At 36.7% G+C, this 16,058-nt stretch overlaps 1 protein-coding gene across 4 annotated transcripts; it reads right to left on the reverse strand.

Annotated features, from left to right (window-relative positions):
- Window positions 1-1,599: 1,599 nt before the first annotated feature.
- On the reverse strand, window positions 1,600-14,831 carry LOC140759913 (uncharacterized). 4 transcript variants are annotated; one of them, XM_073096610.1, is made up of 19 exons: window positions 13,270-14,829; window positions 10,071-10,156; window positions 9,603-9,980; window positions 9,413-9,496; window positions 9,069-9,339; window positions 8,866-8,945; window positions 7,807-7,873; window positions 6,761-6,908; window positions 6,320-6,426; window positions 5,959-6,177; window positions 5,536-5,789; window positions 4,929-5,450; window positions 4,785-4,838; window positions 4,540-4,605; window positions 4,303-4,440; window positions 3,520-3,573; window positions 3,103-3,162; window positions 2,326-2,718; window positions 1,600-2,245 (listed from the first exon to the last, which is right to left on the reverse strand). In XM_073096610.1, the coding sequence occupies exons 1-19, from the start codon at window positions 14,531-14,533 to the stop codon at window positions 2,093-2,095; spliced, it is 4,398 nt and encodes a 1,465-aa protein (XP_072952711.1). In that variant the 5' UTR covers window positions 14,534-14,829; the 3' UTR covers window positions 1,600-2,092. The 4 variants fall into 4 exon arrangements, with proteins under 4 accessions (XP_072952711.1, XP_072952709.1, XP_072952710.1 ...); XM_073096609.1 differs by having other exon boundaries at window positions 1,605-2,245; window positions 4,929-5,150; window positions 5,226-5,450; window positions 8,866-9,339; window positions 13,270-14,828; XM_073096608.1 differs by having other exon boundaries at window positions 8,866-9,339.
- Between the last annotated feature and the right edge of the window lie 1,227 nt (window positions 14,832-16,058).

The raw sequence follows: 16,058 nt of genomic DNA on the forward strand, positions 1-16,058 counted from the left end.
AAACCCCGTAGAGGCCAATAAATTGATTTATCAAATTATAAAATGTCAAATTATAAGTAAGCTACAACTGGTTAACTATGCTTTTGTCCTACAAATAGCTTCATCAGTAGTTACAGTATAGTCATCGCTGGCCAGCCATCAGATCCATAGCATTATATCAAGAGGGAAAGAACCAGATGAAAGCTCAAAATGAACATAAACGGCAAGTTCACACAAACGAAGCTTACAATTTTTTTTTTAAAATCATCTTCTTTACCTATCAAAAATAGTTTTAATTTCTCTTTTTAATTTTTGTTTTTAGAAGATGAGTCACTTCGCCTGAATGAGGCACTTCATTGAACTGTAACTTCTAACAACAAATCACTCTTTTCAAAATCGACGCAAATGACGATAAGGTTAATATAAATGAACTGATTTATTATCTTCCTTCGCTGAAATGATGGGACAAAAAGTATATAAATGTCAATCAACCTGTCATTAGTATATGTGCAACATATAACGTTCCTCCGGATAAGATTCATCTCTTGATGATGTATTAACATGCTTGTCGAGAATTATTAAAATCAATTAGGTACGTATCACCCAAATCATTCTCAACATACGGAGTGCCTGAACAAATAATCGTACGGTACAGAAATAAAAGTCTTAATCACAAAGGAAAAAATCATGCATCAGAAACTGCAGCTCCTAATAAGTTTCACTCTCTAATAAGTTCAACTTGCTCAAATTTTAAAAAACTAAATATGCTAATATAAAAGAGCATGCCCTAAAAAAACAGACTCAGCAAACATCAAAATAGATTGACAAGATATGTTTGCTAACTTAGAACAGTTTACACTTTACTGTAAAAAGAACATAAACCTATATTCAACTTTATGGTGCCAGACACTACCAATCCAGCAGCTGCAACTCACATCAGAAGCACATCTTATACTCTACAAAGCGAGAAACCAGCACAATCAAGTTACTGAGTCAAGGAAAAGAAAAACATCTAGGCAGGAAATGATGTAGATTTAGATAACTATTTCCTATTCTAAGTGCTATGTGAAAACAGACGCATGCACTACCCAAGGGCAAGGTTATGCATTTCCATCATAAGAAAGATTGCTTTTAATGTCCAAAAACTAAACGCGTCCCAAGTCATTTGTGAAAGTAAATCATTGTTCCTGCAGTTGCTATGTGAAGTGAAAGCTCTCAATAATTTTGCACACTTATTATCAATTCAATCTCCTGCTGGATAAATTCCTGCAATTACAGTAGCATCGGTACTAAAATTGATGAGAAGTGTATTATAGACTGTGCGCCATGAACTTAAGATATCAAGCAAATGCCAAATTAAAGTATTTTTGCGCGATAAGCATATCAATTTTCTGAGAACATAAACATGAAAATTGCAATGCAACAGTAGTATGATTTCTTGAAATTACCTTCTCTTTAGCGTGATACAAATACAAGATCATCAAGGATAATAGTGAGCCATACCTTGCAACACGAAATCCATGCCAGTAATCCCACAGTCAAAGGCAGTTAAGGATTGTACACCTTGTTATAAATTTACTGTTGCATTTGTTTAAACGTTCCAAATCCTGAAAGATGAGATGACACTAGAAAAGAAACCTTGTCAATTCAAAATGATCTCACTTGCCTCAATTAATTCAGACCTAAGTATTTAATTGATGCAATGGTAAGAATGTACAAAATAATTTTACAAAATCTGCATCCTACATTATCCCTATATTCCTCATATACAACTAAAACAGTGATGCCTCCTTGTGACCCTCCAACTGGGCTGCCATAGGCTAGCAGTCAACAAGGTGCTGGAAGCCTGTGTCATACTTTAATCAGCACTCACACTCACCCTCTGTACAATTGCTCTCACATAGATATACAAAGTTGGCCACAAAATTTTCTGCAATCATTGCTGGATCTCTGTGGTGCACGTGCATTGACTAGCACAATTAATCCATTCTTTTGGTTCATGTGCACTTCAAATACGAAGACCAAGCTCCAATCTCATTCTGGATTGTCCACAAGGATAATTTCATGTTTTTCAGGAGTAAAAGATAAAGCATCATCATGCTCTTCATTGGTCCTATCCACCAGGTTCTTGTGGTTCACAAGACTCAGAATCACCAGCGAGTGGCTTTTCTTTTGGAACATAAGCAAATCCCTTAGGAAGCCGCTGGTTCTGCCTCGACGCTTGGTCAGATGTCATTACGACCTCCTTCTGGAAAGTTTCCGTAGGCTGTAAATTAAGAGATACCAAGTCAATATTACCCTCAACACTAAATTGACTAATTCAGAAACAAAAAACAATTCAAATACCTTTCTTGACTTAAACTTTTTTTCTCCATCTTCCGCCGAGTTTCTAAAGCCAATAGGTGGTGGCCTTTGTGGAAGTTGCTTACCAGCAAACGATGCCCTGTCAGCTAATTTTCGTTTAAATGAAAGTTGGGATGTAGAGCTGTCATCAGTGTGCCTGTCAACATCTCTGTTATGCAAAGAAACCCTAAGTGTGCGTTTTCCAGAAATAGTACTATCTACTGTGACATCATCAGATCTTTGGATCGTTCCACTATACGACTTATTATTTATAGAAGTCGTGGCAGATTCTGAACTCACACCAGGTGGATAGAAAGGACTCCGCAAAAGCTCCGAAAAAGCATTATAATCCCTTTTTGAAGCAAGTATCTCATGTGAACATAGAACCAAGTCTCTCTGCCAAGATTAACAGTCAACAGAACAAATTTATAAGTTCCTAAGTTCATTAAAGAATAACACTCAATAAAACATATTGAATATGAACTTCATAACCAAACAGCTTAGATAAAATTGATTATATTTAAAAAGGAGCGATGGAGCTTCTTTGAGAATGATGAAAGACTTATTGCAGATGGATAGTTAATGAGCAGATGATGAAATCTAAATGGCCATCCAAACTACCTGGTTTCGGACCAAACTGAGCTGAAACTAGTCCTTTCCACAAAATGTTTTTTTTTTCCAGATCAAAACAGAAACCAACCAAAACTTTGGATCATGGCTTAAAGTTGTATGAATTACAAAGAAAGTAACTACTACAGATGTGATTAAGAACTAATGTACCTTTAACTTTTCTCTTTTGATGATTCTCTCGCAAAGAAGGCGCAATTTCTCCAATTCAACCTGTAATGAGGCCATCACTCAAATGAATAAATAGATGTCTTTCTTTTAAAAAAGAAATAAACAGGATTCTCAATAGAAAGACAATATCTCCTGTAAATAAAACTTCAATTCCTACAAGTTCAATTTTCATTGGGCTTCAATTTTTCACCAGAAATGGTCTATCACAACCAAATTCACATAGCAATTTTTCTGTAGACACTTGCTTGTAGGAGAATGTAATAAGAATAAATTTGTACTCCAAGGTGAAAAAAATTAACTTCCTATTTTTTATAATATAAGTATATCTCTAATTCATATATTCCAGAACAGAAATCCCCAAATATATATATATATGATGTAACATATACTCCCACTAACCCTTATATCTTTCATGCTCTTGAGCTCCTCAGCTTCATATTGTTGACTATCAGCCTGCAGAATTTTCAGAAACAAGCAAAATGAGAATCTATCATATAATATTGTAAATGTAAAATTCAATTTCAAAAAGATAAAGGCCAGAAAAAAAAAAACAAATCTACAATAGTGCCCTTGCTGAAGGTTTACAAATTGTAACTGAGTAATATTTCTTTGTTGTAGCGTCTAATAGCATATCCAAGTTTATCTCCTGTGCTGCACATATAACCTCAACTACCTTTCCAAAAATTCAAGTAATCTGCCTAGTGTTTCATCATCTATCAGATGAAATCTTATGTTCTACAACCTTATAACCATCTCCTACGTCTAAATTGGCATCCCTCATATTTCATTAATGCTTTACGTTTGATTTTGAATGTCTCCATGCTGTTTTAGTATAAACTGTCATCTAATTCACTAACTCAGGGAATGTTGGCAGCAGTTCTCAATTCAATTTTAAGAATCCTCTCCAAAATCACAAGTAAATTGCTTCAAGAAACTCATCAAAATCAGGAATCAAGATGACAGTACAATATTGAAAGAAACTTTCAGAAACAAGGGAACGTGAAGGAAAAAGTGAAGCAAAGATATGCTATATGTGCCCTTGCAAATTCCTAGATACATCATAGATCTGTAATATTTAAATGTAAACAATGCACATCTAGATGTGGGACACCAAACTCATACGACCAAATTATGCATAATTAAGAACAAGTCAAAGATCTGTTGAGACAAGCACAAAGTTACCTCTCTTTGCTCAGAACTGTGCTTTCGGCAGTAAGCTTTATGCTGTAGCCTGCCACCAACTCCTTTTGTATTCATGTAGAAACCTGCGCCTCTAGCGCAGGAAGGATGAAACATAATTTGACAATCTCCATAGCTGCACTGCATGAACAAAAAACATAGAAGAAAATTGGTGTAACTTTTGCAATACTTGATCATTCACATATACACTAAGATGAAATAACAAGGCAATAGTTGAACCTTGAGGCATGCACCAACATTCCTTTGACAGATACAACAAAAATCTTTCTCCTTGGGAATATTATCCTGATAATAAATATAGCAAAAACTTCTACATGAGAAGTTCAGTTTCTAGAATTAGTATAGATAGCTCATGATGATATAAGCTTTATATATGAGTAATGATCTTTCAATCAGTAGCTATAGAAAAATAAAATAGCCATGGAGCAAGTATGTGCAAGGCCTGATACGGATGAATGTATTACCATTCCTTCTACCAGATTTTCCTGCCCCCTTTTGTATTTTGACTCTATCAACCACTAGAAAAAAAATGGAAAAAAAATAATTAAGTGACAGAAACAAAATAACCAGCTCTAATAAACATATTATCTAAGAATAATTCCTATTACCTCCGCACAGAATGCATGAACCCACTGTGCATCTTTTGTCTTCCTGAAAGCACCAGATGCACCACCACACAAACTGCACTCAGCTGCAAACACAAATCTATCCCTACTATCTGCTTGATTGCTAGTACTAGTAGCCTGCAGTGGCATCTGCTCACAAACTTCACATCTCCAGGGGCCAATAAAATTCTTAAGACTACGATAGCAGTCTAAATGAACAGCAACCTGCAAAATAAACCAGAACTTAGTGGCAGAAAGAGCAGAGTTGTAGAGAGAAGCATGTAAAAACAAGATCAGCACCTTGCAGTTGAAACAAACAAATATTCTGTTCAACACTGTCTCAACTCGCATACAGATATCACAATAGAGTGCATTTTCTTTTACAAAATCCGGCATCTGGAGAAAACCCGAATGCTTATCTGATGAGACTTTATTGAGAGCCAATCTTGAAGAATCCTTTGTCCGCGGCATCGCTGGAGATGGTTGCCTAACTCTCCCAGTAACACCACTAAACTTCAAAGGACTCTATCAACAAAAGAAAAGTTAAGCAACCAAACATGCATGACATTTTCAAAGAAACTGGTAACTGATCATAAAGCAGAGTGAGAACCTCTTGGTTACTGGGAACTATCTCATCATTTGCATCTTTCCTTAGTGCCGAGTTTCTTGAGGAGGATGCGGCTGCAGCTGTAGCTGCAGCAAGTACAGCCTGAGCTTCTTTATGCCTTCTCTCTTTTCTCCCACGTTTCTTTGCTTCCCTAATTTCACGAAGAAACTGGGTCACAAGAATCAGGTCCCATTTTCTTTTAGTGGACACATCCAGTTCTTCAGGAAGATTCTGAACTACCTTAAACATCAAACCTTCTGCAATGTCGCATAAACCCAATATTAATAGAATGGTCAAGAATTTACCGATTGAAAGAATTAAACAAAATCAGGGAATAACCAAACTCTTCAAGCTTATTCAATAATTTCATAAACTATTTGGAAGAAAATAAAGATAGAACAAATTAAAAAAAAAGAGGAGCTTGACCACAACAATGCTTGATGGCAACAGCACTGTTCAGTAGCCTATTTTGTAGATACACAAGTTCTCCTTCCACTTCATCTTCAACAGAGAGTTCCAAAATTCCCAAAGAATTGGCTTTGGAAACCTGGTCCATTCCCACTACATCAGATCTCTCATTCATATCAGCACAGGAAGAATGAAGGTGCCGCCGACTACACGAAGGACCAGCAGATTTAGCTACTTCTGTTTGAGGAGGAAAAAGAAAATAAAAGAGGAAATTAAAATACAATTACTTGTTGCCAACCTAAAATATTGTGGATAATTATAAGTTTGAAAGAATAATTCACTATTTGATCTTATTGACAGAATTGTTATAAGGATTTACCACCAAATTGTGCTTCCAAAGTTTTCTGCTTCATATGGCCACATACTTGCATCAACCTTTTTCTAATAAATGGGTGAATAGAAGAAATAGAACAGGATCCACCAAAGCTGCATAGTTAAACAAAGTTATAGGTTTAATATAATTTCATAAGTACTTCCAGGAATGAAAAGAAAGGAATATGAACAAATATCACAGCATTTACTAATGCAATTGAAAAGAGAAGCAAAGTGATTGATAGAAAATGAATCTAGGAAAAGATGAGCAGTGGGATAACTTTCCCTTTGATCATCCCAGTGGCAGGTGATATAGTACAAGTTACAACCTTCTAGCTAGTGCACCAATTAGATTTTCTTTAAATTCTGTTAACTTCTCAGCTAAGATTTTGAATTATCATATCAGTATTCATATAACAACTGCACCAGATGTTTTCCTGAATCTTACTTGAGAATATGTTTGTCAGACTGTATCCGGTCACCAAATAGATCAAGATGTCCCAAATAACCATTCTCTAAGGCATTTGCCCTGCCATTTGCTTCATCAGCCTGATTCTGTTCGGCCTCAAAAGAGTTTTCTCTTTTGACTGGATTTCCTGTTCAAACCATACTATAAGGATCATATGAGTCCATAAAGTGAAAATTGCAGTTGCAAGTTGCAACTATAAGAAGGGCATAACAGGACAAGTAAATATCCTAACTTCTTTTCTTATCCTTAATATTAATGCTTTATGAATAATAGGATCAGCCTTTTAACCAGAGCAAGTTAGTGAATTCAACAAGCAGATTTGACAAGATTGGGGCAAAAACTATAAGGTTAAGCTAAAGAGTGATAGAAGTTATAAATGATATTCTACTAGCATTCTCATGCATGACTAAAGTAGGCATTTGAAACTCGCATATCCCCTATCAATTGTAAAATATGAATTTATCGTTCTCTAATAGCTTTTTAACACCACTACTTTGTCAAACACAATATCAATTAACAAGGTAATTTACCAATTTTCTTCAAAATCTACTAGTATTATTTCAATCAGAAATCTAAATAAGATTACTTTATCTAAGCATACAGAAGGGTCATTTACATCAGCCCAAAATCAACTACTATCATCCAAATTTTAAGACTATAATACCAAGCAAAACAAATTCAAACTGCAGCGTACCTATCAAAATATGTAAAACTAGTGGCAAATCTGAAAAAAGAAACAGTAAAGCAAATACACAAAGATAACAAGAGAGTCAAGACAGCCAATCTAAAAACAACAGTAGAAACAATCGCTAGGAGGAACAATAGAAGTAATGAAAGAACTGATTTCTTTCAGATATTTACAAAACAAATAGCTTACTCTTGATCTTTCATAAAAAGGATCTCTATTTTCATGTTTATTAATATGTCTAAGGTTGTATAGGCAGTCAATCATACAAACTATGAAAAATGAATACTGGTAGTTACTAGAGAACAGAAAATGATAGCATCAAGTGCAGACTCTTTACCTTTATCTCCTGACAGTAACTCCAAAGGAGGACTAGCATCAGTAGAGTTTAAGGAATCACCTACAGTCTGCCAGAAAAATTAAGAATATGACACTGTAAAAGTTGTTCAATCAACTATATAATAATGCTTGATTAAATCAAAGAACTACATTACATAAAAATAATTAAGAAAAGCATCATATGTCAGTAAAGAAACCATAACATCAGAGTCAGAACTGTCAGATGGAATAAAATAACTCAGTGGCAGTAGCGAAAAGCAGAGATTTCTACTAATGTGGTTCATCTAAAGTGATCAAATTCTAGGCTAACTACAAAAAGTCTGATCACATAGACTCATAATCATTAAAGCACTTACCAAGTCAAGATTTTAAGGGATAAAACTAGCTTAAGCATTAAGAGCAGATGAAAATGCTGAAGTACAAATGCTATTTCTCAGCAATTTCACATATCTTCTGAAGTAAATCTAGTTAAGAAAGGCCAGAGGTCACTCAATGCAAGAAAATAAGTTGTAGATCTCTACCATAGCAACAACAGACATACAGTAAACATATATGAGATCAAAATATGTTTGATCAGGTTTGTTGGGCTGAAATCCAACTATTTGGCCAAGGACTGATAACATATTTCTAGGAAGAACAGGTAGAATCAGATAGCAGTTAACAGAATGGGGTGACGATGAAATTGGCTTATGATTGGTCACTCCAGATCACGTAAATTCAAATTACACCATCAAGATAATTCTAGACAGCAATCTGATCGAGTCAAGCATTCAAATAGGGTTTCATAGCCTAAAGCTCGTACAACAACCAACAAGGATATTACGTAAAACAGTTCACAAATTAGTAGAAGCAATGGTCATATCAGTTGTCAGGCCTGATATTAAAATCTCAATGCTGCCAAAAAAAAAAGGAAAAGAAAAGACTATTAATCACCTTCTACAACTACTCAAAAGTAGAGAATAACTTAGAATGATATTCATTAAGTTTCACTAGAACTACTAATTAAGCCAATCTAAGGCACAAAATCAGAAGATCATAACATATAAGGTAGTCCGCTTACCTTTTCTTGAAGCTCTTCTTCTTTTATACATTCCTGATTGCTGATAGAGGATATCTTGCCATTAGCCTCTCCTTTCTTATCTTCAGTGAGGAGAAATGCAATATCACCAGTCTCATCAACTATTTTATTATTACCATTTTGCTGAAAATGAGCTACTCCTGATGCACATAATGTTTTGTTATCTTTCAGAATCTGAATGCTACCTTTAGTTCTTCTTCTTGGTGGTAATGACTTGACAAGAACAGGATCTGGTACGTCAATGGCTGTGACCTTGTCGTCGCCAAGAACATATGGACTCTTTGCATTATCATCATTTGGAGCTTTTGGACCAGCAGCTCTATCAAAATTCTTATCTGACACTACACCAGAGCTACTTATGTCTTTCAGATGCTGCACAGCTGGCATATGTACTGAATTTTGAAGCCATTTGATTATCTTCAATTTCAAACCGGGGGAGAATGTGGTGGTTTCACCCTGCAAAAGGATAAGTTAGCAAAATTAACACCCTACTCATTCAGAGTGATTCAATGAGAACATATAGAAGTACCACAAGGGCTGCTTCTAAAGAATCCGATGAGATTCCTATCTCTGATGCTATATCACCGACACTAACTTTACCGCGATCAATCAGCTGCACAATTACAAAGCACAAGCTTAGGCATAATGTCTGAACAGTAATAATGTATACATTAATTATATGCTATACATTTCAATAGGAGAGTTGAAAAACGTTATACCTTTTTAAGAACAACAGCAACATCAGCAGAATTTTGTGTGAGATTCCCACTCTCTGCAGCACCAGCAGTATCCATTTCCTTGCTTTGCACTGCTTGAGTACCTGCCCTTTTAAGTCTAGATGCCACGAGATCCTTCTCCACATTAGTCTCCGTTTTAACCATGTTATCTGAACTGGAAGTTGTCAATTCATGTGCCATACTTTTATCTCTATTCTTGCGGGTAAATCTTAATTTTGGTATCTTCCGGGTGGCAAGAATTGCATGTGAAGGCCTGCCTGCCAAAGAGTCATCTCCAACAGTCTTCCTATTAGAGTTTTTCTTGGCATTACTAATATCTTGAATGGTGGAGTGCTTTGAACAAAATGCTCGCAGCTCAACCTAGAAAAGCACCCAATAAGATAATGTCAAAGTCAGCATGTGAGGAAACTGCAAAGATAAAGATACTGGCAGGAAAGAATGGAGCATCACATTGTCATTTCCAAACTTTCCCCATATCTCCATTTGATGCTTTGACTCCCTTGCACAAATAGGATGGAAAGATGCTCTACATGTTCCTGATACATCACATAGAACAAACTATTACATTCCAGAACTTATAAGGGAAAAGAAAATGGAATCCTTTAATCCGATGATCAAAAGATATCAGTCCTTCCTCAACAATGTATAATAGAAGATTGTTCAGAACAAAACAAAGAAAAAGAAAATTACTACAAGACACAAGTAGCAGGGTAGGTTATACTGACAAAATCAGTCGAGCAGTAGTTCATCGCAGAAAGGACATAAAGCAATTGATTAGCATCATACATGAACTGCCTCAGGAAGATGCTTGAAAATTAGAATGAAATTCATTAAAACCCCAACGGAGAACAAGTACATTGGAACAATAAGTAATCTTTGTTATATATGATTTATTCACATAAAAGCTCAGCAGAGACAATGTCATATCATTCTTCAAAAAGCCCATCAAGGTCAACAATGAAAGGTGGAAATCATAACTTCTAGGGCTGCAACTACATGTTCCTCCAGAAACAATGAAATATGTAGCTTCCAGTTTGCTCAGAAAAAACAATATTCTGATTAAGGCTTTCATAACCACTAGCATATATAGTTATCCACCAGCATTTTACATGTTAAAAACCCATCATGGAAGGACTGTTACTGGACTATATATTTAAAATGGAGTGTGGAAGTCCAAGAAAGACATATGCAAGGAATCCTTTAGAAGTTTAGATAAAACTTGAAACTCAAAGAAAGGCAGACCATCAACCAGGCTCCTGAAGTCAAATCATTCTAAGCGATAAAACAAAGAACCAAAATGCAGGTCAAAAAGCAGCATTTTTCAAAATTGAACATGCTTAGCTTTAAAAGCACTTTTTTTTAAACCACAAGGAGAGATTATAACAAATGATTAACATATTCCAAACAACCCAGATAAGAAAAATGTGAAGCCAAGGCTCTTTACATAGAACTCCAAAAACAAGCTAAGTCAAATTATGAGTTGTTTTAATATATATGCATAATAACTCAAAATCTATAGCTAAGTAATAATCATGCTGAAAGAGATAAAGTGAAATGCTCCTTTATAATTCCTGAAGGTAGAGATCAAATTTGTTTTCGCTATCAGAAAGAACATACATGCTGATCAATACCTAAAGTTGTGTAATCTACTGCTAAGTCAAAATTACCAGAACATACTCAATATTCCAAACAGAAAGGACATTAAAAGTTTCCCATCACAATTAATTGAGAAGGTTGAAGTTTTATTTCCACAAACTCATTCATCTTTGAACGAATTGATAAGGCAGCATCACATCAAATTTCAAAAGGTTTGCTCTGCAGCTTGAGGACAAGCAAGAGAAAAAATACACCTAAATCATAAGATAGAATAGAGTGCCTTCTCTGAGTTAGTGAATTACAAAATCAGTATAGCAAATGAGTCAAGCTTCAGTCCCTTATTATGATTCATAAGTTGTAGCCTTCTATGAATTAGGGAAGAGAGTCTGATGGGCTGAAGGACTCCTGCCTTCATGGAGTATTATACATCTTCGTTGTAGACCAAATATTACGCTTCTCCAAAACACATCCACGTTCCACCCTATAGGGTGAGCAAGAAGGAAGGTAGCTATAATTGAAACATAAATTGGAACCCCACAAATATCGATCTCTAATAGTGAGTTTATATTCCTAGAGTCTTTTTTCCCTTCCATTATTGGGGTTTTATTGAAGGAAACTATAATAAGATACCAGTTGGAATTTAACTTTTGGGCACCTTCATACTTGGGGGCCCTAGGCAATCGCTTTATATTAGGACCCATCATGTAGGGATAAATATAGCTAAAAAAGGATGGAGCAAAGTGATTTAAACAGAAACCAAAACTGCCTATGTTGGCATTGGTAAACTTTAATAGACGTAACTAAGATCTTCTTTGCCTCCGACGATTCCATCTAATGCAAAACCAATACATTTCAATGACTAGTAGTCTCAAAAGAATGTAATTTCAAAACTGCAAAAAATTTTGTCTAGGTCAAACCTATTTAAGACTATGGCTGGAAGATGAAACATCTCAGTTTAGATCAAAAGTAAGCTGAAAGAGATGTCAAGTTTCTACTCTTAGGTCCCTAAAAATTACAGATGACTACTGTGAAAATAGTTTATCCTTCAACTGGTTAAGAACTTAGAAGCAATAAATCATATCAATCATCAATTAGTACATTGGCAAAATTCAAAAGAAACTTTAGGCTTCATATTCTAGATTTCTAATAGCGCCCTAATAAGCAACAAAGGGTACAGTTGACACATAATAGATTAAGAATAACTATGTTTCCTCCTGATAAGTCACTCTTGATCTACAAAAACTGACTGAACAGATTCATTGCAGACTCCTACGTAATTCTGTACTTCAAAGGTGCATTTTCTCTACAATAAACTCTTTGTTCTAGTTAAAATTTATGTACTTCTATAGCTTTCAACTTGAATTGTCAAACTTGAAGACAAAACAAAAACTCCTCCCAAAATTTATAGTGCAAAATAAAATCAAGAAGAAATAGGTTTTCAACATTAAAGATCATTATCAATAATTGAATTCACTATTGCATTTTAATGATCACTTTGATGACTTTTCGTAATATTTGGCAGATAATGTTGTTTCTTCAGTACTCTCCAAATCCTATGTAATATTCTTCAAACATGTAGATTAGTAGAGAGATACTCTCCAGCAGCCACCGGATATTTTTATGTAATAAGTAATACCACATGCAATCGTATAAGGAAATGAAAAGCACTAGTTTACTTCCCTAGAATATATCAACCAAAAAGGTCATTCTCCTTACAGCTAGTCATATATTACTAACATTTTGCAGGTCATTTTTAACCTGGTATAAGAGAAATGTTATGCGTTAATTAGATTTTTCTTTTTTTATAAAAGAAAGTGTATGTGATATCTCACTCATTTTCCACAATACAATACGAGACCTTGTTGACCATGACATATTAAACTGGAGTAGCCATAACAAAAGAAAAGAAGATTCTCCGCACAGGACACAAAATGCTGCTCAATTCAAGATTCTCTCTTTTAAGTCCACCACACAGCAATGCAAATCATATTACGAAAAGCATGAAGTCATACAAAATTTTAAATTAAAAGGCTGGAGTCAAGCAAGGATATACCGTGGCTACACCGGACACATGCACCATGCTTCACCTTACATACATTACACACCAGCTTCTTTCGAGTCTCTTGGACACCTGCAACATTCATAATTGGTTCCATTGTTTTAGTGTCCTCCACATATACCTCAGGTATCCATAGACTGCAAAACAAGTGAGCAAACTTCAAAGTGTTGCTATCCGCATTCCTTCCAGAATCCCTTTCCACAGGTTTTAGGGCCCCTCCTTCCTTCGGACAAAGCACACATCGTCTCATACTGGGGTCACCACTAGATTTCTTTAACGATCTTCCTGTCGACTGCAATTTTTCACACCGAGAACACAACCACAAGCCATCTGGCATTTCATGCACACCATAACACTTCTGATGCACTAATACCTTGCAAGAGTCACAGCAGAGTAACCTGTTTGATTTCGCCCCACTGTCTCCCAAGCAACAGAAGTCGCAGCTACTGCTGGCTTCAGATTGCGAGTTAGGAAGCACTAAAAGGTGTTCCAATCCAGCATCACCGCCCAAGAGCTTGCGTTTTTTGTTAGGCCTCTCTGAAGTGAGAACAAACCGCTCCTTCACACCTAAAACCCAATTGAATGACAAATCCTCGTCTTCTTCTTTCTCTGGCAATCCACTGCCACTGGTCCCAACTTCATCTACCTCCATTGGTTTTTCCTCTTCCTCCACCAACTCGGCCTTCGTCAGCTGTGCACTCTGCTCCTCCTTGGCTAACTCCAAGTTCTCCTGAGTTGAATTTGAAGTCACTTCAACTGCTGCAGCATCAACTATGCCCTCTTTCTTCTCTTCCTCTGCCACGCTTCCCAAGACTGGAATCAAGAAGCAAGAATCGATTCGCCCAGCACTAACCAGCAGCTCTGGGACCAACAAATCGATGTCCCCTAATGTCACTGGTCGGAAGAACTCCTCGGTCTGGTCCCAAACAGTCGAGGCGACAGGGGTGTGACTCGGGGGCTTCTCACCGGACTGCCCCAGGTTTTTCTTGTGCTTCTTTCGGCCGTCCGTCTGCCGCGCGAGGAAAGAGGCCAATCCGGCAGGAAGCGTCGGAACCCTAGCAGTGTCCTCCTCGGTGTCGAACGGCGAGCGGAGCGAGAGGGCCTTCCTCGCCTGCACAAAGACATCCACGGCGCCCTCCACCGGCGCCGGCGCCGGCGCCGGCGAACTCGAGACCGGGCAAGAGGGCTCCTCGGTCCCGCAGCCGCCGTCGGCTACCCGACCCACCATCTTGCGCCGGTGGCCCCGGCCGCCGCTCATGGCCGAGACCCGCGACCGCAGGATCTCGTCATCGCCGGAACCCCAACCCTAACCCCAAGAATCTCCCCCCCCTTCGACGATGGCGTACGGCGGTGCACGGGGGCTAGGGTTAGGGTTTCGTCGGGGCCCTTTTTTTCTCTCTCCGTTTCTTTTCTTTTTCCGATTTTTTCGCTTGCGTTTCGGATCCGAAGGGAGACAGAAGACGGGTTTGGTTTCTCTCTTTTTTTCTCTCCTCCCCTTCTTTTTCTTGGGTTTCTTTTGCGGGTTCAGTTGTGGGTTGTGGGTTGTGGCTCGTGCACGCACGCGGTGGCGTAATCTCGAAACGGTGAAAGTCCATTCTTTATAATTCTTCATTTCCAGGATATTTGCATATAGGACCCTACATTTTTCCGTCCAGACCCATTATCTTCACTATTTACCGATCGCACCCTACTATAAAAAAGAAATCAACTGTACGTAGGGCCAATTTTGATCCAAATATGGTGGTGTTCTATGCAATTTTGTATTTTCTTTTTCAGTGGGAGAAAAATGTGGAACAAGACAACACCCGGAAAAGGACGGTAAAAATAAATAAATTGTTTGGGATACGAGAAATGAGGATGGCGTTGATAACGAGAGCGTGGAGAAAGGAACGGCGGATAGTCCTCGTCTTGTCTACGTTCAGTTGGTTGGTAGTCAAGGCTGGGCCTCCCACTATAACTGACCCTTCTGGTGTATTTCGATATATTTTTCTTCTTTTCGGATATTTTTGTAAATATTGGGGGAGGAAATGAGAGGGAGTTATCTATGTTATTATTTATATCGTGTTCTAGCCTCTTCATTGGATATGATTAAATTTAATCCATGTCGACCCCCTTTGCTTAGTCTATGGTTATTAGCTTTAAGAAGGTCAAGCAATTCCAATAGGTTACTAGAAATCTTTAGACTTATGTATCCACTTTAACCGGGTTACATAACGAAATCTCAATAGAAGAAGATAGAAGAAAATTGGGGTCTATCTTTTTCATTGTGAACTGTCACTTAACTTTATTACCAAACGGAATCTAATTTACTGTAATAATAACAAAAATATTGAACTAATTAATGTTTTTAAAAACGCCCGATTAGTTTAACATTTTTATCATGAAGTACTTTTTTGCCTTAATTACTGAAAGAATAAATTAAAAGAAATTATACATAAAACTTTGATTAGTAACGTCTATATTTATGCTACAGTAAATTAAATCTCATATTATAATAAGTTCAAGAGATAATATATTTCGGTAAAAAAGAATTGAACAAAACTAGTTAACTATATAAAAAAAATGTCCTTTCTTCTGTGCGGAATGAAGGATCAAGAAATGGGTGACATATTTGTAAGGGTTAATATGTAAATGGCTTATTTAGAAGGAGAACTTTAGGAACGTGAAGTCCGACTTAGTTCTCACTCTCTTGTCTACATAATTATTATATTATTATTTTTTTAAAAAAAAGAAATTATACAACAGTCGCAGTTTTGCTAACTAACCACCAAGATGTAAACTGA

Source organism: Typha angustifolia, chromosome 5 (genome assembly GCF_048772165.1).
Source record: "Typha angustifolia cultivar Huaian chromosome 5, ASM4877216v1, whole genome shotgun sequence".
NCBI classification, from domain to species: Eukaryota; Viridiplantae; Streptophyta; class Magnoliopsida; order Poales; family Typhaceae; genus Typha; species Typha angustifolia.

What these genes read in the sequence shown, in the direction of transcription:
- LOC140759913 (XM_073096608.1), bottom strand. Translation starts at nt 14,533, where the DNA reads ATGAGCGGCGGCCGGGGCCACCGGCGCAAGATGGTGGGTCGGGTAGCC. An exon ending in AGAGCATGAAAGATATAAGG is followed by an intron (nt 3,163 to 3,519) that starts GTTAGTGGGAGT and finishes GCCTCATTACAG; the next exon opens with GTTGAATTGGAGAAATTGCG. An exon ending in AAAAGTTTAAGTCAAGAAAG is followed by an intron (nt 2,246 to 2,325) that starts GTATTTGAATTG and finishes CTTAATTTACAG; the next exon opens with CCTACGGAAACTTTCCAGAA.